Source organism: Schizosaccharomyces octosporus (genome assembly GCF_000150505.1).
Source record: "Schizosaccharomyces octosporus yFS286 unplaced genomic scaffold supercont6.1, whole genome shotgun sequence".
NCBI classification, from domain to species: Eukaryota; Fungi; Ascomycota; class Schizosaccharomycetes; order Schizosaccharomycetales; family Schizosaccharomycetaceae; genus Schizosaccharomyces; species Schizosaccharomyces octosporus.
This window is the reverse complement of record NW_013185619.1, coordinates 3,785,846-3,812,778: the sequence shown is the minus strand read 5'-3', so window position 1 is coordinate 3,812,778 and position 26,933 is coordinate 3,785,846. Positions and strand designations below refer to the sequence as shown.

The window sequence follows — 26,933 nt, the reverse complement described above, 5'->3', positions numbered from 1 at the left end:
CTTTCTCATCTACTGTGAAATACAATTTTTAATTTTCTGGTTTCAGTTGTATGCACTATTCTATTCTTCTTTTCACAATCATTTTTTATTTGAAAGAGATCAACCATAAACATTTTATTTCAGTAGAAAACGACAATCGTCTTTTTTTTTCTTCTTCTTTTGGCTCTTTGTCATACAAGCCTTCTGTCGAAAGACAAAGGCGGTAGGTGAATGTATTAAATGATTGTTTTTCAAGCTGCCTTTTAATAAAAAAGAAAAGAAATAGTTATTACAAGAAAGAAAAGATTAAAAAAACGTAATAAAACATGGTGAAATGAAAGCGAGTCCTTTTTTAGTAATTAACATATGGGAATGTCATATTATTTCTCCCAAGTAACAAAATATAAGTAACGGACCTATAAAATTAATCTTTACTAAGCCAATCTTAGACCTTACAATTAACTCAAAAAATTGGAAGCAGCAGTTCTTCAAATCTCAGCAAAAAAGGTGACATATTCGCATTGTGAAAGATTGCAAATAAGTGAAATTTAAAAAGAAAAGAAAAATTGCCTCGCTCTCTTGTGTCATTGGTTTTTGATTGTTTTTCGATCGTTTTTCATTAACAATGCTTGCTTGGTTACAACCGAAACCAAAGGAAAAGCATGCGATGGCCTCCGTCGGCTGGTTACGCGCTGCTGTCCTAGGTGCCAATGACGGTATCTTGTCTCTCTCTGGTTTATTGATTGGAGTTTCATCTGCTGATGCCTCTCGTCGAAGTATAGCCTTAACAGGAGTTTCTGGTTTAATTGCTGGTGCCATGTCAATGGCTGCCGGTGAATATGTTTCTGTGAGTTCGCAGGCTGACTTGGAAAGTGCGGACTTGGATTTAGAAAGACAAGAGATGGAACAGAATTGGGATGAAGAGGTCGTCGAATTATCTAATGTGTATATGACGAGAGGACTTGACCAAGAATTAGCTCACACAGTCGCTACCAAGCTAATGGAACACGATGCTTTAGAAGCACATGCACGTGAGGAGTTGGGTATTAATATGTATTCCGTAGCAAAGCCGGTACAAGCATCTTTTTCATCTGCAGGTGCTTTTTCGGCTGGTGCCATTTTACCCTTGGCTACGGCACTCCTGAGTCCGGTGGAACACGTGACCATAATTTTGACTTTTTCAACTCTGTTTTTCCTAGCTTTCTTGGGTTTCGTAGGCGCTCAAATTGGAGGTGCCAACAAGATGCGTGCTATACTCAGAGTCACTATTTTGGGTGTTATAGCGATGGCTGTCACTTCTTTGGTAGGAAAGTTTTTTGACACCGAACCGTAATTCGAAGAGCTCATGTTCATTGTCTATTTTGTTGAATTATTTGTTATAAATTGTTTGGTTGTTTTTGCTAATCTTTTTTTTTTTTGTGTATGTTAGAGTAAAATGTGTCACATAACGCATTCTTGGGGTTTTCATTGAGATTATTACTTTATTTTATTTTATTTTTTATGACGGATCTCGCGTTTCTATGATGGTTTTCTATATAAAATAAAAGCGAGCTTTTCCTCTCTGAATGTGTGTGTGTGCGTGTGTTTTTTTTTTTTTTTCTTGTTTTCATTTCAAATGTTATGTAGTTTATAACGTTCCTTTCATGACTTTCGTAGGGTTTAATGCGTTTTGACGGTGAAAGCGCCAAGCATTCAAAATTGATCGGTTTTTCATTTTTTGAGGTCGCTCATCTTTTTTCCCAGCCACGTCAAGCTCAAGCTCTCTTCAAAATCCACGATTGTTTTCTTACGCCTAGAAATCTTTGTAAAGACTTCATATCATACAAATTGGTGAAAATTGTCCGCCCCCAGTTCACACTGGAATCGTATTTTGGATCTTTTGTTGTTTTTTGATTCTGTTCAGCTCGAATCGGTTTTTAGTTTCGTCAAGAGTTTACGCAGCAAGAAATTTACTTTCTATGGAATTTTGACTCTAGTAGAGTATGAATCTACTTACAAAATGGAGGCTATCGCATCGCTTGTTTAAAGTGTATGAGTGCCTGGATTTATCTGATCAATTTGATAATGTCACAAAAATTGATCAAGTTGATCATAACAACCGAAGCTAACTTGAAGTCTTGTCTGTAGAGTATAGGATTCTATACTACTACATTTTAGTAGAAAAAGTATCGTATCCTAGAATTGGATGCTTTTTCTCTCAGATCTCTTATTTATCTTGCATTTTTAACCGTTACATGGCGCTTTGCTTCATAGCTCATCAACCTGCTTCCTATGATTATATTTATAACGTTTTACTTATAAGTATAAGACTATGAATTGTTTTAAAAATATAAACAGTCAGCAATAGTCACTATAAAAAAAGGGGCCCCTCCCAAAGTTTAGTGATGCCATATTATCCCTGCTTCAATACGTCAAATAATTAGTCAGCTTGCAAACTGAATCATCTTCTGGGAATTTATGCCTTAATCTGATGCTTTTTCATTACGATTTCTTTATTTTTCTTGTTCTATTGTTCTACGGTTACTATTGATGCGACAGTCTTTACATGCCGATAATGATCGGATAAAACCGGATATATCTGATAATTTTAAAATGCAAATTGTGTCAGTTTTGATCTGATTATTTTTGGTGCTAAATTGGACAATTGATTCGTCTGATAAAGCTGAGTGGTGGGTGATAAAATTCGTATCATCAAAATGTCGAATGTCGCGAAAACGCCTCTATTGAAAGAAAAAGGTTCAAAAAAGCTGTATGTTTTTCCTTTTTTTATTGAAGAATTCATATTATAAATAGCTGCATGCCCTATGAGTCTTCCCCAGTTTTTGTGTATAATCGACACTATAATCCTAGGTAAACATGATTAAATCTGGAGATAAATGGGCAATCATTGCTATATGCTTAATATTTGGATGCTTAATTGCTTTATCTGGATTTTATACTATAGAAACTGTAAGGGTTTACTATAAGTCTCATAAAAGAAAGAATTCTGTCAAGGCAAATACCTCTCCTATTGAGCGCGTTTATTTGATTGCTCGAAATATTTATGTTTATTTGGTTACAAACAAAATTGTTTTGACTTTAATCGCAATTCCCATTGTTTTTGCAATCGCCGTTCCATTCATTGGTAAAGAGACACCGCCTAAAAATGGCAAAGGAAATTGGAATGCACATGCGGTAGCAGCAAGATGCGGCTTTCTAGCTGCTGCTCTTTTTTTTGTTTCTTACTTTTTCAGCCTAAAAAACAATCCATTTGCCTTGATGCTTTTCACCTCTCATGAAAAAATGAATTATGTTCATCGACGTCTTGCTCAGTTTGCTATTCTTATGGCTCTCATACATGGCTTTACTTTTCTTGGATTGACCAGCCATGATCGTCATAAATTAGTTGACAGTGCTTTCAGATGGGGTTACGGTATTCTGGGATTAATGGTCGTGATGATCATCAGTGCTTTACCATTCTTTCGTCGCAGATTTTATGAATGGTTCTTTGTTTTACATCATGCATGTAGCATTGGTTTTCTTGTATGTATTTATCATCATCATCGACAATGCGTCCCCTACATGAAAGCGGCCATCGCTTGTTACGCGTTTGATCGCGGATGTAGAATCCTTCGAAGCTTCATTAACAAAACGAAACTTGAAATAAGTATTATTGATGATAACATTATTTATTTACGCGGTAAAAAACCAAAAACCTCTTTCTTTTCGTTGCCATGGTCTTCAGGCAGTCATGTTTATATAAGCATCCCTCGTTTTAGTTTTTGGCAAATTCACCCTTTTACCCTTGCTAGTTGCCCTTCGGATGAACATGTCGAGCTTTTGGTCGCCGTTCGTAAAGGATTTACCCAAAGATTGGCTGACCATTTGAATTCCACAACCATAAATATCAGTGAAAGAGACGAAAAAGCCAAAGTAAATAAAGATGCTAGTATCGTTGTTTCTGAATTGAGTTCAGGACAGGACCAATCTAGTCTCGATAGCGATGTCAGTTTAAGCACAAATTCTACAGAATCGGTCAAAGAACTAACTGTTCTACTGGATGGACCTTATGGACCACTGTCAAATCCCTTTAGGAACTATTCTTATGTTTTTTTAGCTGCAGGTGGTGTGGGAATCACTTATACTTTACCTATATTAAGGGATCTTCTTTCGAAGCCTGGAAATACTCTTCATATCACTCTTGTATGGTCTTGCCGATCATTGAAGCTACTCACTTTATTTAATCGGATTTTCAAACATTCTTTGAGAAACAAGCAAGTTACCGTTCATATTTATTGCCATCTTACCGCGAGCTATCCTGTGGAAGAACGTTTAATATCTGAATCAAGTGACTCAAGTTTGGTTCAGTATCGTGATGGGAAACCCAACTTGGAGAACTATATCAAGGATCACTTTGACTTATCTAATGATAAAACTAGTGCAATAAGTGCTTGTGGTTCGAATGGCTTTTTGAAGCATTTAAAAAAGGAAGTGACTTCTCAACAAAAATGGGATGCCGATGTTTTTCAACATTACGAAGAAATTTAATTACCTGTGGAACCCATACCTTGCATAATTTTTCTTCCTTATAGTTTATCTATACTACAAATTTGTTTAAAGGATCATATAATAATTAAAAGTTAAATCTGTTTTATTTATCTCCGGATTTAGTTAATTCTAACGTTAATGAATGATATTTTCTATATTCTTTTTTGTATTTTAGGCCGAGATTATTTAAAAGTTTTGAAAGTAGTCTAGTTGCAAGTTTCTGCTTTGGCCTACATGAGATGTACCAATATATCGAGCAGAGAGAACGTGAACTTGCTATATGAAACATCTCATAAATTTGAAACTATTTTTATTTTTTCCATCATGGAATGACTTATACTCTTAGAAGTAGAGAATCGACATTTAACTTCAGCGAAATTTGCTTTCATAACATAGAAATGGCTGGGTTCAGTGATATGGAGGAATCTCGTATATATGCTCTAGTATTTCACCAACTGCACCTTCATAGTTTGGGGAACAAGAAATGTATTTTGCTGCTTGAATGGCAGCAGGCATACCGTTGCAAATACCGACGGAGTGTCCTGTAGTCTCAAACATGCAAACATCGTTCTCACCATCTCCAAAACTTAGAACTTCATCAAAATGTATGTGAGGATATATTTTTGTTAAGATGTTTGTCAACCCAGTTGCCTTATTCGCTGAAGAAGGAATAATCTCAAGTGCAAAGGGAAAGCTTTGAGTAATAGTGTATTCTTTCTGATCATTCTTCAGTAGAGATACCTTAATTTCATCCAAACGCTTAAGATTCCTTTCGTAAATTACCAATTTCGTTACTGGTAGCTCGTCGGAAAGAACTCGTTCCAACGTAGTTTTACTTGGGGTCTCTAATGAAACAACTTCACCAACTTCCTTAAGAAACCGAATACTATCACTCTTGGAGTCATTCTTTAATGGGTATACTTTATTGTGATCATAAGCCAATATGGCCGTGGTATCATCTTCCAAGACATTTGTAAACATGGAGTGTACCAATTCTTTCGAAAGTCCTACGTGAGAAAAGACTTCACCCTTGTTGTAAACCACGCAACCATTCAGGTGGATAGATGGAAATGCATCCAATTCCAATGGTTCTCGGATATGAATAACTGATGAACGCTGTCGGCCTGTCGCTAGTACAATTGGTAACTCAGGCTTCTGCTTTCGTAAGTATGCTAACGCTCTATGATTTCGTTCATGAAATACATGGTTTCCGTCTAACAATGTGCCGTCAACATCGCATACTATGAGCTTGATCTGGTCGGCCCTGGGTAAATTCAATTCTGAAACACGTTTCATCGAGGAGTTTGCGTAATAGCCGCTTTTATTTCATGTCATAATGCTTAAGGTTTACCTTTGTTACCTTCATTTTGTAAAACTTCAAGTCAAGGGCTACGGTCGTAGATGAGTTATAGATCAAATGTAAACGACGTCAATTATGCTTTCCGTTCCTTGAAATATACTAAATATAGTACATGAGTTGGGTATAAAAGAATGACTTATTTGTAGCATTCAATGGTTTACAAACGGACATTCCATAAAGAAATTCACATTTTTCAGATATATATTCAGTAATCAAACCTTTGCATACACGAGTAGCTGTATGTAATATTAACACTTTTCGCCTGAGACACAAAAAGAATTATGAGAAAAGTTCAAAGAGGCCTTCTGATTTCTCTTGTCTTGAAAATAATTATTACAGCGAAGTGGTAGTAAGGTATCAGATAACATTCTTTGATCGATAGGTGCGTTGGGAATTATATAAAATACCGTTAAATATTTATATACTTAGCAATAACCAAACCTTTTTTTTTTAAAAAAAAAGGCATTAAGCTATAGTCTCGTTCTTTTTAGACGCAATTATACTAATATTTGTTTATTTCTTTGTATACCAAGCTTTCCAATCGCACCCCGTTTCAGGTCCTGAAGATGTCAAATAGTACTGACTCAAATGTAAATTACTTTAACGCCGAAAAGGCCCATGAGTATGACAACCCCACTACATTGGCGGTGACAAAAATTATAAGCCAAAAGATTTTGCAACTCTCACTACAATCATCAGACTCGGTTGTTGATTTGGATCAAGCCTCCTCTTATGAACAATTCACTCAAGATTCAGTAGATATTAACGAACAATTTACTCATGTTGATAAATTTTGGGAATCTAAATCCATTCGTTTGCTTGATTTTGCATGCGGAACCGGCTTGATTAGTGAACATTTGGCACCTTACTGTGATAGCATTCTTGGCCTCGATATTTCTCCAGCAATGGTCGATAAGTTTAATCATAAGTTTCAGATCTTAAATGCCAAGGAAAAGGCTCATGCTGAAAACGTAGATCTGAGATTAGGGACAGAACCCAACGATCAAATTGCTGGAAAGTATGATGCTGCTGTTTGTTCTATGGCGTACCATCATATACAAGACGTCGAATCCATCACTAAGAAGCTAAAAGATTGTTTGAAACCTTCAGGCCGTCTTTACGTAACTGATTTTCTGAAGGGTGCTGGAAGTTTTCACGAAAATATGTCAGCGGATTTTCATGCAAGCCATGGTATCAGTCATCCAAACGGGTTTACTAGGCGACAATATGCCGAACTACTTGAAAAAGCAGGTCTTAAAAATGTTGTTGTTTCTGATGGATTTCAAATTAAAATATGGGTTGATGAAGCTAAGTGTCAAAGGTCTAGTGCTAATCCAACTCCTGAAGTAAAGCAGCTAACTAAAGATAAGGCTTTGTATGCTGTTAAAATAGGCTTAGTTGTCGCTTCAGGTCAAAAGATATAGCAACACGGATTCATGATTTGCCTTTTGAAAAATCGTTATCACGACCGTAATGAAAATTGTATTCTTTTGTCTACTAGCCGCTGGTGTTATTAAATTGCGTGTATTTTAAGTCTCGACTATGTTATTTAAGCTCCCTATGTGAGACGTTACATAGTTAAATAAAAAAATTTTTTGATTTCCAAATACTTAGTCCTCACAACCCTGTAGAAGAACCAACCTCTTTTATTGAGCAAACAGAAAAGCTTTGACATACATGCAGAAGACCTCTTTATAATAGTTATCATCTGAATTCTCTCATTGTTATTATTATAGCGGATAGCATCTTGCGCAACGTTGCATTCCATGTTGGAGGATGTATTTCCTGCTATCATATTATTTACTACCATACATTAACTTTTAGTAGCTCTATACGTTTCCTATACTACCTACTACGATATATCACACTTAAGTAGTACGAAGGTGTCTGGCTTGAGGAGTTGTTCATTACACATCAATGCAGGTTTAATTAATCGAAAACAGATCCCAACCGTAAAAGTTTTTATAATAGAAACGTTTCACAATGGAGTTTTTTTTTTCAATATTATCACCTTATTTATTATACAAAAGGTATTATTTTCCATCCCATATATGAACAAAAATGAAAATAATCTTAGTGACTCCCAAAAAAAGTTTAAGATTTTAAAAGTTTAAGCAAACTTACGTCATAAACAGTTTTGATTATGAATATATCTTAGGAATTTGATCACTATCTGCAATCATTTTTTCATTTTTAAACCGTTTATATTACTGCAAATGTTAGGAACTTCTTAACAATAAGTTAACTAGAAAGTAATAACGGGTTCTGATTATATATCATCAACGAAAACAATAATTTCTAAGCGCTTTTATCTTGGTTTCTTATGTAATTAGATACAGGCACGGTTTTTTATTCTATAACTCACTACCTTATCTTTTTGATGTACTTAACATTTGTTTTTAAGATCCTGTGAATTAACAGTATTTCCTGGCTGCTCTATACTCTCTGAACCATGACCTGAAAATGATAATTGAATAACTAATTTACTATGTGCATGTTTTCCGATATCATTAATTGCGGTATTAAAGACCGAAAAAAAAAATAATAACGTATTCATTCAGGTTATGAACTGAACATTTTTACAATTCATAGTGGCTCACAATTGAGAAATATTTACTCCTTGACGTATATAAACATCAGACTCTGCCGAATGCGTTTCAATTGTGTCGGATTAACGATATGTGCATTTCTGATGCGATTAGTTTAGTCTTCAACACAATGCAAATCCAAACAACTAATTAGCACGACGGCTGTTGAATGCTTCAGTATATTCTTCGTACAAGAATGCCATTCTATACTGTGATTTCTTTGTGAGATAATTATAGTAATTGGGCATAATCGGTCAGTATATTAAGAGTTGCAATGAAAAAATCTCAAATGTATTTATAGTGGTGGGTATAAAACAATTCTTAATTTTACCTTCCATTTTTAATCCATTACCAACCGCCAAACACATCCCCCTGTATAACAATTCTTCCACCGCAAATAGATTTTATACCTTGTATGCGTCGTATTTAAACTAGACGCTTTTTCTTTTACTTGCGCTAATTATTTTTACAATTCACGAAGTTGCACTTGGCTGCCGTTCAATCCATTTTTAATTAAACGTTTATGCTAAGACATAGGATAATTTTTACGAACCGATAGTAATACAAGCTGGTATAGTAGTATCCATTGCAACATGATAAACATTCCTTTTCAACCCTATATATAATATAGTTCCAACAGCTAGTCAAAATCGCTATCTTTCATTTGCTGCTTGACTTAGTCCGAGTTTTTTAAAATCCAATGTTGTTTAAACAATGCTTAACTTGCAACCAGCTTGTTTTTGTTTGTCTTTTCATAATGAGTTTCATGTCTTCTTTAAAAAATTTAAACCATAACTGAGGAATCCTATAGCTAGCAGCGCACTGCTTCAGGTCTACCTGTGTAGAACTACCATTAAATGCGATCAGTATGTTGTAAGAACTAAATTTAGTTCAGCGTTGATAACCCGAGAGGTCTTAATTGAAATTGTTCAACTTTATTAGTTGTGAATAAGTCTAAAATGTTTCTAGCATAAATTACAGAAAAATCAATAGGAGTTTGTGCAGTGATCGGTTCATCTGATAAGTGATATTTTCCTTTTGAAATCATAATGTAGTGAATTTTTAAGGACCTGGCCTTTTATATATTTATTTAGTAAATTATATATTTCTTTTAGTTTAATAAAAATTATCTGTAAATAACAAGCTTTAGCCGCATAACGGGGAATTCGTACGTCGAATCATTTTTTGAATGACAACTCCTTACGTTATTTGTAAGATCGGTGCCTCTTTATTATTTTGCAAATGCGCCTCGGTAATCCAATTGTCGTCGCATGAAATTCTATAAAGGTATAACGTAAGATCTCTTATTTTTAAAATGGACTTTTAAAGTGATTTTTAAGTAAGAGATTGTGATACTTAATACTTTACAAAAAGGTTCGTGATTGTAACCGCTAATGTAAATTCCCTTTTACTTTAACTAGTCTCTTAGTGTTTGTTTTTACTGTATCCTAAAACACTTAAACTGGATTGACGGTTTTCCTATTTTCGTATATGAACAGGATAAATTTGTTCCTAAGGAATGTTTGATGAGTATCTGCTAGAAATCATTCAACTTAGGCGGTTGATATTATATATAAATATTTCGTTAAGCGCAAAATTGTTTAAGATATATGTGATATGAACCTTGGGTAGGATATATCAAATGGGTCCCAAACCTTGGCTTCTCATAAAATTCGTACTCAAGCATACGAACAGAGATGTGCTTCAGTATAATTTAATTATTTATTGGGATAATTCTGGTTCTTTAGAATCTTTCTGGTCGTCATATGTCGAACGTATTTTATTTATCGCTCACATATATTCGTTAATAAGAAAAGACTATTATAAAGCTTAATGAGAGTGAAAACGTGAAAAACTTTTGTACTAAACACAATTAGACGTGGTTGTTAACATTAACTTCCTTTAGTTTCTAATTCTCTCGTATTTTCTGTCCTCTTCTAAGGTTTGAAGGGATGAAAAAAATTGCTCCAGCAGTGACTCGAACACTGGGCCTCTTGCTTACTAGGCAAGCGCTCTACCACTGAGCTACAAGAGCTTCTACTTACATCCTCCTCATAGGGAGGTAATATAGTAAAATAGACTTGAGCAAAGTGAAAACCACATGGTTATTATAATATCATTCTATGTACGATGTCCACTTAGCTTCTTTAAATATATTCAGAATCCATTGAGGTTATCTGCTCATTAAATGGCAGTTTAGTTTCTATGCATAAAGCCAGATCAATCGAATCTTCCAAATTGAAGATTTTCTACTTCCGATTAAACATATAGTATTTCTAGACAAAAGTAGATTATTACGTACACTTGTTTTTTTGCCCTTTAGGATCATTTTCGGTGTATTATTACAGAATATATTGAGTGTAGGTGTTACAGTTAATGGCCACTTATGAGACAAGTTATCAATTATCCAAAAAGAAGATGTACGTCTAAAAATAGAAATCTAAGTATAAATGTAATTTTAAAAAAGAAACTAAATTATCTGAATTGTTTTTGAAAAGTATATAAGCCTCTAGTTGAAAGTTAAATTTTCGGATTGGAAAATTCGACTGATCTAGCTACATATAATTTACATAGATTATTTCGTGAATCAGCTCTATGGCAGCTTTATGATTCATTGAATTAGTACCAGAGTATCCAATTCTGAGTACGGTTCCTTCTTACTGGCTATTATTTTCCATGATTTGATTATTCTCCCAACGAAGCAGCCCCATCTGTGACATCATTATATAATAATTATATCATTACTTTAATAATATCGTATATCGGATTCCAAACCGCATCTTAGTGCCCTTGTATTTACTTCATATCAAAGTTCTCAAGCGGCCTTGTAATTCAATTGCTATGAAGCTTTATGGCTATATTGAAAGAGTTTAGAATACGTTTTGTTGTAGAAAATTATTTGTAAGAACACAAGTGACGGAAGTGAGGTAATTATTTCGGAATCTCGCAATGTGTAGTTGTTTTTTTTTTTACCTTCTTTTTCATGACAAATTTCCTAGAAAATTGGTTCCAGTTTGTTGTTTTGATAGAAAAATTATGGTTTATCAAACTTGGCAAGTATTTGACTTCTTGATTTGAATATCGGAGGTATCTGTGTCTTGCGATTGTGGTATTTCGCATAACGTTCGTTCACTTTTTGGATTTGATTTCCGATTTTTGATATAATGAACTGTTCTGTCTGTAAAGATAAAATTGAAGTACTGATGTTGTTTATGGTTTGCATATCCCATTCTGTTAATATAGATTTTATACCACATACGCCTTTACTGGTCTTACCTTGGTAACTCTATACTCTGTAGAATTCTGCTTTTTCAAAAAAAGCAGTCTACTTTTCCGAGTTGTTATTCATATAACTTCTTAAATATGTTTCTACGATTTGGTTAACACGCTCACGGTAATGCATTCGTTTGTAGGTGATATCCAGAAGATAACTTGAGAAGTATTTTATGAATTTTAAGTATTGTTTCCGTTCCCCAGAAATGATGCAGTTACCAGGCCGGAAGTGATATCTGTTGGATTGCTGTATACCAATACGCTATGATTTTTCGAACATTTCAGTCAATTTTTCTGCGGTTATATTACAAGGAATATACCAAGCCATTTTGGCGAAGCGATCAACAATTGTTAAGGTTGTTAATATAGCTAAGAGATATTGGTAATTCAGTGATAAAATTCATAGTACATTTATTGAAACAGTTTACCTACCTTTAATGGACAGTGGTTATGACTGACTATAGCTTTTGCAATTTCGAGTTTTATGGAGATGGCAGATATCACAATTTTTAACATAAATTTCTAAACACTTGCCATTCCCTGTCAATTAACTTTTTTTTCGAACGTAAATTATCCCGAGCAGTTTTCCTCAATGTCCTTTTAAATTAGGATGATTATGGAATAGATGATATATCAACCGGAACTAATTATAGAACTTTTAAGATATTATTTAATGAAGCCGTTTATTATTGTGGCTTCTGGATTGACATTTCTTTATTGAGGATTTTCTAAACATTTTGTGATTGGTGTTTCTGTTCCCACAGCATCAGAAACGTTTTATAGATTGTTGAAGTAATTGATAAAATATATTTTGTATATACTATATGTGAAATTTCTTCTGTCAATTGTTTCTTTTGCAAGGTCGATACTGAATAATGAAATTGATATAATTCTTATTCTATTGTCCATATTGATTATGGAAGAGTATCCGCACAAATATTGTAACATAATTTTGAAGTTTTTATAATCTATTGATATTTGAAATGATGTTTCTTCTTTACCGAACATGATACCGGCTTTCAAACGAGTTTCTTTTGTGGGATTAATGTCTCTTAGCATAAAAATTGTTTCTGATTATTTCAAACCTTAGTAAGGGTTTTATTTTTCCACAATATGTCATTTATCATCTTTTCGGTTAAGTCGTATAACGATTTTACCAATTTATAATGGTTCGGCATTATTCTTCCAGAATAACCTACAGAACCTAAGGAAAAAATTCTTCCGTATAATGGACATTATGAATTCTGTTTCGTTCAATCTCAAGTGCTTTTTCAAAAAGACATGCCTATGTACCTAAAAAAAAATTCTTTCCGTTTGCATATAAATATGAGCCTTGCAATTCATTGTTCCAATGTATATTTGAGAAGAAATATCATAATAACGAAAAAATTAACGAAAAGCTCACGGATATCAGAAAGGCACTTCGTTAATACATCTTCGAAAATTACATGGCGAGTCTTATAATTCCACGGTATCTATGCACTCCAAAATAAACGATTTAAAGGTGCTCTTATATTTTTTCGTTTTCTATTTTTAAGCAAATGATCTGTTTTATTAAATCCATTTGAATAAAAAATGTGACTCCGCTTAGCCGCTATATAACTTCATCAAAGATTTTTATTGGTTCATCGTCTCTTTTGATAACTACATCCATGGCTTCTAGTTTACAACAATTCGTTATTAATCTGTTCTCTTTTCCATTACCCTAAATAAAAAAAAATAAGAAAAAAAAAATTTTGGTTTAGCTCTCGCTGACTCGACGTTCACTCGATATTTTAAATATCTTTGATGATATGTGTTTCTTTTTGTTTAACCCCTTGTTTTTTAATACGTCATCTGGTAATTCGTCCGTCTTATTAAATCCTCTGTCATTACCGAGAGATCTGCACTTATAACTAAGAACGCCTTGTCCTTGTAGTTTTTTATTTCTAAATCATAGCATGAGAACATTCATCACCTTCTGGTTTTTCCATCTCTTTACAATATATCGAAGGGTTGTTTTATGTCGTTTGGAATCGACCATATGTTTAAGTCGTTTATTTAGGTTTGCTCACGCTTATTACATTTCCAAGTTCTCTGTTCTGCGTTGAAAATGGTTTTGTATATTTCGTAGGTTTAAAAGTCTTGCATGCTGTAAATTTGTCTTTGCCTACTGATGGATATTTCCTTTTCCTAACCATTACTATTACCAGAAGGTTTGGGTGACTCATTTTGATAATTAAAAGGTAATGAATGATACTATTATTATTTCTCGTCTAAGCTAATAATTGAATTCTAATACTTATAAAAATCATCATTCAATCGCGGTTCTTTTTTATGCAGCATTTGGCCCAGAAAAATCGTTATATTTGTTTGAAATCAGGAAACTAAGGACAATATATGAATCCAAAGGAATTCGAAACGTCACCATAGAAAAGCCTTTAATTTCCTCAAGCTAATATTAAATTATCAATAGGGCGTCTAGATTAGTACAAAGACGTTATTACTTTCTATTTGAATACTAATAATATCATCTTTGTCGAGAACGAATCGATCATAAAGAATTAATAAGCCAATGCTTTTCTAACGCAACGAAGAAGATAATCAACTTGGATGCCAAGGCAGGCTCATGATCCTTTACAGATGACAATAAGTATTTGCTTCGTAAACAAATTCGTGAATTATTTTTCCACAACTTTGCAAATCCGAAACCAATCAATCTGATTCACATAGTAAACTAGTGATTGGAACCAATGTACCTACGTGATAGCGTAATATGCTAAACGATCTATAGTCTTAACTTGAATCAGGACTTGTAAACTCGCTCGAAGTAACTGATTTTCATCGGATATTTCATCCACTGAAAGGAAACTTCTCAGGTCTCAGCCAAAAGCTAAAAACCTGGTTACCCTTTTATTCAAATAATCGTTAATAAATATCTAGATAACAAAAAACGCATCGATACCGTGCAGACATTTTTAGGGTTCACATTTTGCAGAGTAAAAGCAGAAGCATATTAGAATTAGCTGCATTAGAAAAATGATCAGCCTAAACAATACTAACTTTAGTATTTCACTACTGATACTGATACTTTTGTATCAAAGCTTTAGCGCGTCATTGGCCTTTTCAAGAATTAATAAACCCATAATAGATTTTTATATTTGTTGCCTAATACAATGAATATAAAATCAAAAAATGAGTTATGCAATACCATGATAACCCTTCATGAAATCTTGATATATTTTTTAGAGCTTTCATCTCCAAAGGAAAGTCTACATTAAAGCCTCATACCTTTCGGGCTTGTTACTTGGTTTCGGATATCTGCAATTACGTAAAGATTCAAATTATTTATTCGGATGCAACTATTAAAATCTAGAGAGTTGGCAACACCTTAACCAAAGACGAGAGCAGGTATAAATAATAAGAAGAAAGCACGACAAAATATGACAGAACGGCTAAAAGATATTGCTTTACACTTCGCGTCCGAAAAAACCTTTACGATGAACCCAATTTTCGCAGTTATGAAACTACCTTAGTAAATAATATACATTCTGTTTATTTAGTTACTAAAAGGTCTCTTATTAGCAACTCCCAACGGAAAAAATAAGCTAAGCTTACTATTATTCCTTGCATATCTACATAGCCCACTACCCTTGAAAACTCTTACAGAAAACTCTTATATCTTACAGTAGTCTATCTTAATGTGCAATAATACAACAAATTCGCTTTATATGACTATCACAGCCAAACCTAAACCCCTACTTTTTACAATCCTCAACTTTGACAACACATCAAGCATCAACATACGCCTGCCTAAAGGAAAAATTTATTGAAATTGAAATACTGACTCCTAATTTACATGTACAAATCCCCTACTCTTTTCGGCACGGACCCCAACTCTCACATATACTATCAAGCATGAAACACTGTCCCAGCTCAAAGCTCAATTTAAATTGCGGACTTTCTTTATATGTTTTAATTTCAGTCTTCAAAACTTCTTTAACATTTTTACATTAAACCGTCTCCTCCAATACTTGAGTAACGTCCATGTTACTTGGGATTGCGTCATACCCGCGGTAAACGTTTGAATTCACCAATCAGACTCTATCTTCGTCAAAGATAGAGTCTTCTTTTAAGGCATAACTAAAGAGACTTCTTAATTGATTCCTCAATAAAATATGTTAAAAAAGTTCAAGAATGAGAAAGAAGCTCAAAAGGTAGAAAAAGATATATAAAAAGATATAGAGAGATATAAATAGTGCATTCAATTGATTATGACAAATGGGATAAAATCTGAGCTGACAGTATGCTGCTATGACTGTCAACTTGTCATCAAGTAGATGGACCAAATAAAGTCGGATAACAATTCATAGAACTTGATAAATATACAATTAGAAGTCTTTTATAGTTTAGATTGTAGGGACTGGAATAACATAATTTTTCTGTATGCACAGCATCCAACCTAATAGCCAGAAACGCCTTCCAAATTTACTGAACCGTGCTTATATGTAGTTTATAGTTGTTGTGTTTTTGCTTCTTCTTCCTTAGGTTTATCTTGGTTTTATTTGCTAGGGTTAATGAAGACAGTTTTAGTTGTATAGCGTCACAAATTTTATAAATTTCTTGTAATTCCGACGTTTCCATGTTTTTGGTTGTTTCTAAGATAAGAATTTATGTTTTTTTTAGGTAATGTAGTGAGCTGCCCAGTTAGGTTTCTTTGTTCTAGCATATTTATAGGCGCTGCCTGAAACGCTACCTTCTATTCAAACATAAAATGCAAGTGAATTCTACTTTACCACAAATGCCTAGCGAAATGTCTGATCCGGAATGGAAATTAAAAAAGTATTTAACAAAAGATGCTTTAAAATCTATTGAAGATGGGAGAGGTGCTGCATATTTTGTTCCAGAAGGCTATACACCATTACTAGTTCCTATGTCTCAAACCTACCGCTTTGAAAGCTATGGTTTGGCACAGACTCCACAATTGACATCTTATAAACTAGATAACTGCAGAGTACCAGGATACATAATGAAGAACATACGAAAGCAAAGCATGCCTACGAGAGCACCACGACCACCAAATGCTTTCATTTTATACCGTAAAGAAAAGCAATCATTATTATCCGAAACTAATCCTGGTATGACTAACGCAGAGGTATCTAAACTGGTTGGTCAACTTTGGAAAGAGGAATCTAATGAAGTCAAATTGAAGTACTTCAAGATGTCAGAGTGCTATAAAACCGAACACGAAAAACTATATCCCAACTACAAATATCAACCAAGAACGAGGAGATCTAAGAATTATTTAAAGTAATAGTTTTAATATATTTAATTTATTGATGGTCATTAATTTTCTATGAGCTCTTGTAATGGTAGTAATCCGAGTAATGTATGTCTTACTGACTTAACCTAGTAAATTGGTACGGCTGGAAAAATCTACAGGATTGTGAATAGCGATTATCTAATAAAATTATATTACATCCATTAAAGATCTTATTAGCGAATGAAAATTCAGGTGACATTTTCTGAGGAGTCTGAAGTCAGGTCATGTCCGACCTAGGTACGATATACTTCATACATGTCAAAATACATGCGATTAAGTGCCCCGATTCTATTAAAACATGCTGTCTTTTTCTTTCTGTTGATATTCTTCAAATTTTTTTTTCGGAAAACAAATGTATAGGCTTTCTCTATTGTTTTATGTCGTTCGTTTCCATGTATGATGTTGCAAAATCGCGGAATGTTGCAAATCAATTTTTGCAGTCTTTAGTGTGCATTATTAGTAGTATTAGGGTGAGTTAAATGCTCCTGTATTGTCCAAATATTGCCTTTTAGGGTATGGCAAAAATAAAAAATGTTGGAAACGCTTAAAATCGCCCCTTTTTTTACATATTTGTTTTATTTTTGTTTTTTATATAATATATAAAATAAATTTAGACGGCTCTTTCTGATCAAAAAATTTAATCATTTAATAAGTCGACTTGCGAACCTTCCATTGAGTTGAAAAATATTTTTTAATTAAGAAAAAACAATTTAAATATAGAAAAATTAGTTTGAACCTCATTAGCCTTGCATGTGGGAATCAAATAAAACCAAGCTCATGGAAAATATACGCATGGTAATAAGTATCCCAGAATTGACAGCAATGTCATCCTCCAAACAATTTTTTATTAAAAGAACAAAAAATATTAACTCTTTTTGTAAATGTTTTAGGTCACTAAATCTAGTCTCTGTACTCCGAGAAAGTCGGAAACATTTTTGCAACATCATGCCGCATTCTTTCTCTATTGTTTTATGTCGTTCGTTTCCATGCCCGATGTTGCAAAATCGCGGAATGTTGCAAATCAATTTTTGCAGTCTTTAGTGTGCATTATTAGTAGTATTAGGGTGAGTTAAATGCTCCTGTATTGTCCAAATATTGCCTTTTAGGGTATGGCAAAAATAAAAAATGTTGGAAACGCTTAAAATCGCCCCTTTTTTTACATATTTGTTTTATTTTTGTTTTTTATATAATATATAAAATAAATTTAGACGGCTCTTTCTGATCAAAAAATTTAATCATTTAATAAGTCGACTTGCGAACCTTCCATTGAGTTGAAAAATATTTTTTAATTAAGAAAAAACAATTTAAATATAGAAAAATTAGTTTGAACCTCATTAGCCTTGCATGTGGGAATCAAATAAAACCAAGCTCATGGAAAATATACGCATGGTAATAAGTATCCCAGAATTGACAGCAATGTCATCCTCCAAACAATTTTTTATTAAAAGAACAAAAAATATTAACTCTTTTTGTAAATGTTTTAGGTCACTAAATCTAGTCTCTGTACTCCGAGAAAGTCGGAAACATTTTTTGCAACATCAAGAGCTAAACAGCTTAAAAGAAAAGCAATAGACAATTAAATACATGGAAACGAACGACATAAAACAATAGAGAAAGCCTATACATTTGTTTTCCGAAAAAAAAATTTTTGAATCTCAGAGAAGCAAAAAATTGGTCGGCACCTACTGATAGAATTGGCTTAATGAAGCTACTGTATAATCATATGTACAAAGAATTTTAAAAAATTTAGCATAGTATTGTCTATTTCTGCATTATCGCTGGTAGTTAGCGTCGTCTGTTGGAAAACCAATTACGCAATTGATTTCTCGTTAAACCAGTTTCAAGACACAATTGGTAGTACTCGGACGGTGTAGGATATGGATTATCAACATGAAGTAATAGCCAACGCATCAAATGAGCCTTGACACACTCTGCACAGGTATCTTTAGATGTCACTAAGGGACGTCCACTCGCGTTACTTCTGTGGATGCAGTTCAATACGTTTGGTTTGAAAAGTTGAGAATGTAGACTGAAGTTTAGAGCTTTTCGCGTAACATTTTCGTGTATTTTAACATTGCAGACGTGTTTAATTGATTCCAATATTTTAAAGCTCTCAAGAATATACTTTGCAGGGACGTGTTTAACATCAATTAGTAGTTCATACGCGTGTTTTAATTGTTCTAAAATAAATCCAAATCTTTCATGATTAATTGTAACAAATTTTCGTAGTAAATTATTTAAAAAAGAGATCAATTCTTTCATAATGACTGTTGTAGTAATGTTAACTTTCAGAAGCACACTTCGGTAACCTAAGTTACAGAGAGAACAAAGAAAAGGTCCACCGTACAACTATAAAGGGAGCGCAGAACCCACCTACTTTCTCTATATTAAAAATGAATCCAACATTAAAAAATCCAGTGTTCTTACCGGTTCTAACACCTTCTACTTTATTTAAAACAAGAAAAAATCGGACATCTAATCACAACTACAAGAACGGCTTCATCTTATTTCGGAGTAGGATTCATAAGCTTTTAAAATCTTCAGGAGACTGGGGCGGTGTTTCTGCCAAATGCTCAAATATATGGCGTTCTTTGCCTCAGAATGTTAAATCAGCATGGTCACAAACAGCAGAATTAAGTCAGTATCAGGATGTACGGAAACAAATTGCAACATTAGAAAAAATTATCCTTACCCTCTGGCATAAAGAACACAACAACTATAAACTACATATAAGCACGGTTCAGTAAATTTGGAAGGCGTTTCTGGCTATTAGGTTGGATGCTGTGCATACAGAAAAATTATGTTATTCCAGTCCCTACAATCTAAACTATAAAAGACTTCTAATTGTATATTTATCAAGTTCTATGAATTGTTATCCGACTTATTTGGTCCATCTACTTGATGACAAGTTGACAGTCATAGCAGCATACTGTCAGCTCAGATTTTATCCCATTTGTCATAATCAATTGAATGCACTATTTATATCTCTCTATATCTTTTTATATATCTTTTTCTACCTTTTGAGCTTCTTTCTCATTCTTGAACTTTTTTAACATATTTTATTGAGGAATCAATTAAGAAGTCTCTTTAGTTATGCCTTAAAGAAGACTCTATCTTTGACGAAGATAGAGTCTGATTGGTGAATTCAAACATTTACCGCGGGAATGACGCAATCCCGAGTAACATGACGTATATTGGGCTGTAGTGCTGAGGTGATGATTGTATTGTGGATAATCACCATCTAATTTCTTCTGTGATAATGTGCTAAACGAATGCCAATAATTTGCTTTGGCTATTTAGAGTTTAAAGTACAGAGATAGTTAAGGTTGTTACGGGAATTAGCTATAGCTTTAATTTAAATGGTCCTGAAATTTGCGTCAACTTGGGTGTGCGGACCAACCAGTTCCCTAGTGTTGAAATAAGCGAAGTAGTTTATTTATTCTTGTGCAATAGCACAATGGTCACTTAAAATTTTTTACTTCATAGCACTTCAAACTTGGTTTGCTTAACTTAATATTTGGTTTAGAAGTTTTTGGCGACATTGAAATTGATGTATCAAATCAGATGTTGACGCCCGGGACCTGCTTTGTTATCAGCCCACAATATAGCCGGTAAAAAGGTCCGTTACTGATGGTGTACAGTTGATTGATAAGCATATGATTCATGCTTTGTTCAGCGTTTATTCAAATTTTTTGAGGACGGCTACATCCTCATCGATGTTCTTTAGAAATAAGTAAACCCGTTAGTTAAAATCAAATAGAAAACTCTTTATTTGGAGTTATTCTGTATTAATTTGAACAAGCAAACTTACGATTGAGTGAGTACTTCGATCCAATTTCCGTTCTTTTTGTCAAACTCTAAGCTACAATGTTTCTTGCACGTAGAAGTCAAGCGATCGTAACTGGTGAGTTAGTGGGAGTTCATAACATAAAGTTAACGAAGAGCACTACCAAATTAAGGCAAGTAGAATTAGTTTGAGCACTGTTATTAAGAAAAAGAAAGAAAAAGATATTTACCTGTAGTTGTTTAGTGGTTTTTTGACTAAGTGCTGGCATAAGTTGGGATTTAGAATGCCCAAGCAGTAAAGCTTGATTTTTGCTGACTATTACTATGCCTATAATCCAACAAAAGAAATCGTTATATGCAGTGGCTTCAACATTAAACTAAAGTTATTCCTAAACTATCTAGCTTTGTGTTAGTTTCATAAAAAAATCTCATTGTGTTTAACAAATTATATGATAAAGGATAGGTGAAAGCAGACATTTTAGGATAATTGAAAATTTATCAAAACCTTCAACATATAAAGCATAGTCCGCATGATTCTCAATTTTAGCAATGAGGACGGACATATTCAGAAATAATTTAATATAAAATTACGTTTGGCAAAGAATGCAAACTCTATGTGAGTTTAAGCCGTATATGCACTAATTTCATGTCAATTATGAGTGTAAGATTAAAACTTTCTAAACACTTTTTTAAAAGAGGCCTTCGTTTATCCACGCTCAGTCAATTACTACGAAAGGACAGTAATATTACTCATCTACATCTATACCTAATATGAAAAGATTTCCGATATATCAAATAATTATAGCATAGTAGGCGTAGTTTCGTTTAAGCAAGGTATTACACTGAAAAATGCTAAGCAGGGCTTCAAGGGAAAAGCCGTCGAACTCAATGTACAAGATGTTTTAAATATTAACCACATATGAAGTAATATAGCTTTGTCATGAAGATCCATCAAAAATTAAGCGGAATAAAGTTTTATAATAGGTCTCCTGAAATAGCAATATGCAACATTGTTAATGCAACTTCTCAAAATTTAATTTTGATTTTATAGATGGAGTATCTTTATTGTATTATTTAAGAGTAAGAACACAAGAGCAACGTAAGCTTGCTCTTCAACTTGGTAAATGTGATATTTTAGGATTGGTTGTCGTCGACTTCCTAAAATATAAACTCCAATATTAGTTGGTAGTAACTCATAAAAGTTGTATGAATCTTCAAATGTGACGAAGTATCTGTATTCTCCCTATTACCATTGTGTGGACTCAATGAGATGCTTTGGCTAAACTTTTACTGGCTCGCGAAAATTTAGTTTAAAGCTGGTTCTCGCCCGATAAATTTAAGGCTAATTTACGGAATTGAAAGTTATTGTAAAAAATGATGAATTCTACAGAACCATAAGTCTACATAGACTAGGATGAATTCGTTTCAGAAAATTGATATTTTAGAATAGTATTATCAACAGTTGATATTCAATATAATCATAATTTAGCTTGTAAATCTTTAGAAGAATATAATTTAGCAAAGAATCACTTCGTTTACGAATGCCATTGCCATCCACTTCTGAGGTTTTTAGCGATTTATATAGTTGACCATCAGCATTTGTAAAGCTAGTATAAAACTAAATAATTATCCAAGTATTCTTATATTTAAGATGTAAGTTACTTAGTTTTGTCCAGGTATCCATATCATATACGAGGTTCATCCGCGTTAAATTGCGGCCGCCGTGATGCTGCACTAACCAAATTGTAACATCCTTATTCAAATATATAATCAGTAAAATAGTAGAAAAACGAGAAAAAGATTAAAAATGGAAGCTACTTAATCAACGAAGGGGCTACTTTCATCCTACACTTTGAATAATTGTCTAAGCTAATTAAGGTTTACCAAATCTATCAGTTTTTAATATGAATTTATTATAAAAATTCAATAGCTTCATACGATATTACAACAGAAACTGTAGACGTATCACGTGTTAATTGGGGTAAGAACGGTAATATTAAGCAGACAAAGATTGTCATTCTCGAATTTTGTATTATGGTTTATTAATTACAGGAACAATTATTTTTTGAAAAGTATTGGAATTTGTACAGTAATGAATACTTATTGAAGTGCTTTTACGTTTAGAATGCAATCCAATTGAAGTTGACTAAACCACTCAACTAAAACAGCCGATTAACGCAAGTATGAAGTTTTGAAGGAATAGTACTTAACACACACACACGCATATATATATATATATATATATAGGAAATGAGAATGATTCACAACTCTGAATTTGGCGATATCTTTCGTGGCAGCGTAGATGCAGGCATAAAAGTTGTATAGCATTTAAGAATTCTCCTTTATGAAGTAAATTATAATATCAAATACCTTATTATAAAGGTAAAAAACTCAAAGAACTATAAATACGATATCAAGAATAAGAAAGAAATTACTTTAATTGACCTGTACACCACAATTCTAAAAGAATCCTAAGATTCGCATGTGTTTAAGCCTCTAGAGCGCGTTCTACCCGAGATAACATCAAACATTAGATAAAAACGAAAATTGAGAAGTTCCATAAATCTGGGATTATACCTTAAATAAGGAATACAATACCTTAGGTCGAAAGCTCAAATTTTTGCAATCTGATGATTTGATTGATATAGCTACATTCACATTTAAATAGGCTATGTTATGAATCAGCTCCCTGGAAGTTTATAAATTCATAAAGTTTAAAGTATCCAACTATAAGTACACGTTTTATAGGCCTGATAACTAATTTTCCACTGAATTGCATATTCTCATAATGAAAGAAAATCGATATGTGACAAAATTATCTTCCCGTCTCGAAGTGGAAATTCTTTCGATACGATTCGCTTTACTTAAGAATGACAATGAATATAACAAAAGCAGAGGCTGCTTTTTAATTCAACAATCACAAGCTGTATCCGTTCAAATGAGCGAACCAAGAAAGGATATCAAAGAAGATGAAGCAAAGGGAAATTCGCGAAGATTATATCTAAGAAGAACCATTGGTATGATCCAACTGATCTGTTAGAATTATCAGGAAACAAACCACACTATGTTTGAGGTCACATAATAAAGAAGAACCAGAAATCTTTGACGCTAAGGACCTCAAACCAAAACATTTTAAGGATAAATTACTTGCTGTCTCTAAAAATATTATTAGTGTTTCTGTTGACCGAAAATATTGCATACCTTTATCACGACACCCAAGATCATCATCATTGTAAGCAAATTGCCCGGATCGTGGAAAAATCCGGAAAACATAAAACATTTGAAAAGGTGTTCAAAAAGGTTTTCCAAAAGGTTAGCTATGGGTCTCGATTAGATTTTCTTTACAAATTTCTAGACAAATCAGCTGTTTACGACGAATCAAAAATGGAAAATTGGCTCATCCAATTGGACCGGGAAACGGTCTTAAAGGTCATTACCTTTTCCTTACATAAAATACCACAACGTAAATAGCTTCCGGAAAACGAATTGGAAAAAGGAAATCTAAGAAAAACGTTAATAGTGAGTGAATCAATCGCGATATGCACCACCTACAAGACAAACAAAATATGTACCAGGACAAAAGACTTGGAAACCAAGTAAATATGAAGGAGGAAAAAACTTCGTTGACAACAGAAATAAGACAAAATCAAAGTTAGAGAAAGAACTGGAAAGTTGTTCCAATACCAGGCAATATACAGCCATCTTTATAAAGCGAATACATCAAACAGAAGCAAGAACGTCCAGAGAAACAAAACTTCCAAATACAATAATATAGAAATCACCAACTGTAAATTCATGCAATTATCGATAAATGAGCCGGAGCACCTTAGCATTGATGCTAAGAGAAGATTTCACAAAAAATATTGCAACCAAATTCAACAGCGGATATCGAAAATTTACGACTCTAAAGCACGACTGCATTAAAGTTGACGCAAATGTCACTCTATCGATAACGATTCACAATAAAAAATTATCAGAGACATTTGTAAATTCCTCGATATTGACAAAGATGTTCACATTGGATGGGATCAATTTAAGGAGCCTTTGATAATATATCTGATTATGATGACGTAAACGGCGAAAACGACGACCAGGAGATATACAGAAATCAGGTTTTCAAGTTGTTAACGCCTTTAAACAAACTATTTAGCGAGAGATACAAAAATTGCACTACCTGAAAACTCACCAACTGACTTAATTTTCAGTATTAAACAAGTATTGCTAGATTATGCACCAAAGCTAAGACGTTAGAACCAAACGGATTTGACAACAAAGAAAGAAAAAATGAATGAATTATTTAACCAAGTCAAAATTGTCGAGAGCCCGTCAAGTTTTATGTCCGCTTCACTCATCATTCCAAAGAAGGGAACAGACAAATATCGAATGATCATAAACAATAACCTATTAAATGCAATTACCTAGAGGGATAATTATCCATTACAGAATTTTGAAGAAATTATAAATTGGCTAAGCGATACCAAGATTTTCGGTACAATCGATCTAAAAGAATTATACCATGCCAGGTACGAAGAATTCGTGAAGGCGACGGACGAACACAAGACTTCCTTTAAACACCCTTTGGATATACAATAACTTCATTTGGACAAACAAATGCGCCAGCAAATTTCCAAAGATATATACCATATCTAGGAACTTTTGTTGTAGTTTACCTGGACTATATCCTTGTACTTTCCTCATCAGAAAAGGAACACGAAACACCCTTGCGAATAATATTTCAAAAACTGCAACAAGCTATAATCGCGACAAGCGCAGTTTCTTTCAATACGAAGTCAGGGTTTTCGGTCACATATTTTTGGAGAAATGTATAAAAATTGATCCTGAAAGAATGCAATCAATCGCAAATTGGCCAGACCTAACACAATACAGCGTCTACGATCCTTTTTGGGTTCGTCAGAAAATTTAGATCATTTATGCCAAATTATTGAAGCTGGTAAGACCATAAGATGGCTTTAACAACAAAGAATTCCGAGTATAAATGGACTTGTTGTCAACAGAAAGCTTTTATCAATGTTAAACGTGAATTAGGAAATGTTTTTATGCTCAGACATTTCAATCCAATCAGAGAAACTAGATTGGAAACGGATGCCTCAGATTTTTCATAGATGTAATAATATTACAAAGAAAAGATGATAACAATTTTCATCCAATTGCATTCACCGATCGACAAAGTATATGGCCAATATGAGAAAAAAAGTATATGCTATCATCGCAGCTCTCCCAAAAATGGTGTCAATTTTTAAAAATACAGAAAACCCGCTTTAAATGCTAGCCAATCATAAAGATCTAACATGTCGTACACAAAGTTTCTCACAGATACTCGATCTAAAATCATTAGATGAGCAATAGAGCTAGAACTCTGTAATTTCGAAATTCATTATGGACTCGGTCGAAAAAAAAAGAACCAGCCGACATAATATCAGGACGTTCGGATTATAAAGCTATAATCATAAAGCGAATACGTGAGACTGATCGTCTCACAAATGTTTCGATTTAAGACGGAAAGAATATCCCAATCATAAAAAGTTCAAAAATATCCTTGATGGAGAAATTAATAATCTAGAATATACTATGATAAATCAACTCATCATTAATTAGCAAGGACAGACTTAATACCCAAAGTTTAACAACCAACTCAACTGATATGTTACCAATTCACGATCAATCAACTTCAGGAGGACACCGTGGAAAACTGTCCACCATAGATCGCTTTCATGAAAATTCTACTGGCAAAGGTATGACAAGCGACATCCAAAACTATTTAAAGATGTGTGACATCTGGCAATGCCATAAAACTCAAAACCATATTAGTTACAGTCAATTACAACCACTTCCAATTGCAGAAATGACCTTTCGACACTATTCAATGGATTTTGTCACTTGGCTACCAGAGTCTCAAGGCAAAAATGCAATCTCGTCAATTGTTAATTAATTAACAAAAATAGCTTGGTTTCTTCTTTGTAACATATCCATGACAGCAGAACAAGTGATTGACACGTTCGTGGAACACCTTTTCTCGGTGTCTGCAATCCAATCGACCTAGTTTCAGATTTCGGACCTATTTATTTCCCATAGATGGAGAAAATACCTCAAAAAACAA

General features: G+C 33.5%; 8 protein-coding genes and 1 non-coding gene across 9 annotated transcripts; 6 read left to right on the top strand and 3 right to left on the bottom strand.

Annotated features, from left to right (window-relative positions):
• The first annotated feature begins 423 nt into the window (after positions 1–423).
• On the top strand, positions 424–1,586 carry SOCG_02527 (ferrous iron transporter Pcl1). The gene has a single exon (XM_013161019.1). It carries the CDS (start codon positions 605–607, stop codon positions 1,310–1,312), a length of 708 nt encoding a protein of 235 aa, XP_013016473.1. The 5' UTR covers positions 424–604; the 3' UTR covers positions 1,313–1,586.
• Positions 1,555–2,816, top strand: SOCG_05315 (uncharacterized protein). Its single transcript, XM_013162405.1, has one exon. It carries the CDS (start codon positions 1,642–1,644, stop codon positions 1,870–1,872), a length of 231 nt encoding a protein of 76 aa, XP_013017859.1. The 5' UTR covers positions 1,555–1,641; the 3' UTR covers positions 1,873–2,816.
• On the top strand, positions 2,752–4,676 carry SOCG_02526 (ferric reductase transmembrane component). The gene has a single exon (XM_013161018.1). It carries the CDS (start codon positions 2,836–2,838, stop codon positions 4,504–4,506), a length of 1,671 nt encoding a protein of 556 aa, XP_013016472.1. The 5' UTR covers positions 2,752–2,835; the 3' UTR covers positions 4,507–4,676.
• On the bottom strand, positions 4,592–7,549 carry SOCG_02525 (haloacid dehalogenase-like hydrolase). Its single transcript, XM_013161017.1, has one exon. It carries the CDS (start codon positions 5,800–5,802, stop codon positions 4,915–4,917), a length of 888 nt encoding a protein of 295 aa, XP_013016471.1. The 5' UTR covers positions 5,803–7,549; the 3' UTR covers positions 4,592–4,914.
• On the top strand, positions 5,921–7,438 carry SOCG_02524 (hexaprenyldihydroxybenzoate methyltransferase). Its single transcript, XM_013161016.1, has one exon. It carries the CDS (start codon positions 6,433–6,435, stop codon positions 7,288–7,290), a length of 858 nt encoding a protein of 285 aa, XP_013016470.1. The 5' UTR covers positions 5,921–6,432; the 3' UTR covers positions 7,291–7,438.
• Positions 7,550–10,417: 2,868 nt separating the features above from the next.
• SOCG_16208 lies at positions 10,418–10,489 on the bottom strand. Its single transcript has one exon. It is a non-coding gene; the product is annotated as a tRNA-Thr (tRNA).
• Positions 10,490–16,480: 5,991 nt separating this feature from the next.
• SOCG_02523 (mating-type M-specific polypeptide Mc) lies at positions 16,481–17,020 on the top strand (the record flags this gene model as incomplete). Its single annotated transcript, XM_013161015.1, has 1 exon — positions 16,481–17,020. One exon carries the CDS (start codon positions 16,481–16,483, stop codon positions 17,018–17,020), a length of 540 nt encoding a protein of 179 aa, XP_013016469.1.
• A 1,794-nt stretch (positions 17,021–18,814) lies between these two features.
• Positions 18,815–19,291, bottom strand: SOCG_02522 (mating-type P-specific polypeptide Pi; the record flags this gene model as incomplete). The annotated part of the gene is made up of 1 exon (XM_013161014.1): positions 18,815–19,291. One exon carries the CDS (start codon positions 19,289–19,291, stop codon positions 18,815–18,817), a length of 477 nt encoding a protein of 158 aa, XP_013016468.1.
• Positions 19,292–19,422: 131 nt separating this feature from the next.
• Positions 19,423–19,776, top strand: SOCG_02521 (mating-type P-specific polypeptide Pc; the record flags this gene model as incomplete). Its single annotated transcript, XM_013161013.1, has 1 exon — positions 19,423–19,776. The coding sequence occupies one exon, from the start codon at positions 19,423–19,425 to the stop codon at positions 19,774–19,776; it is 354 nt and encodes a 117-aa protein (XP_013016467.1).
• Positions 19,777–26,933: the final 7,157 nt, after the last annotated feature.

Excerpts from the sequence above, each read along its gene's own strand:
- SOCG_02527 (XM_013161019.1), top strand. The coding sequence starts at position 605 with ATGCTTGCTTGGTTACAACCGAAACCAAAGGAAAAGCATGCGATGGCC.
- SOCG_05315 (XM_013162405.1), top strand. The coding sequence starts at position 1,642 with ATGCGTTTTGACGGTGAAAGCGCCAAGCATTCAAAATTGATCGGTTTT.
- SOCG_02526 (XM_013161018.1), top strand. The coding sequence starts at position 2,836 with ATGATTAAATCTGGAGATAAATGGGCAATCATTGCTATATGCTTAATA.
- SOCG_02525 (XM_013161017.1), bottom strand. The coding sequence starts at position 5,802 with ATGAAACGTGTTTCAGAATTGAATTTACCCAGGGCCGACCAGATCAAG.
- SOCG_02524 (XM_013161016.1), top strand. The coding sequence starts at position 6,433 with ATGTCAAATAGTACTGACTCAAATGTAAATTACTTTAACGCCGAAAAG.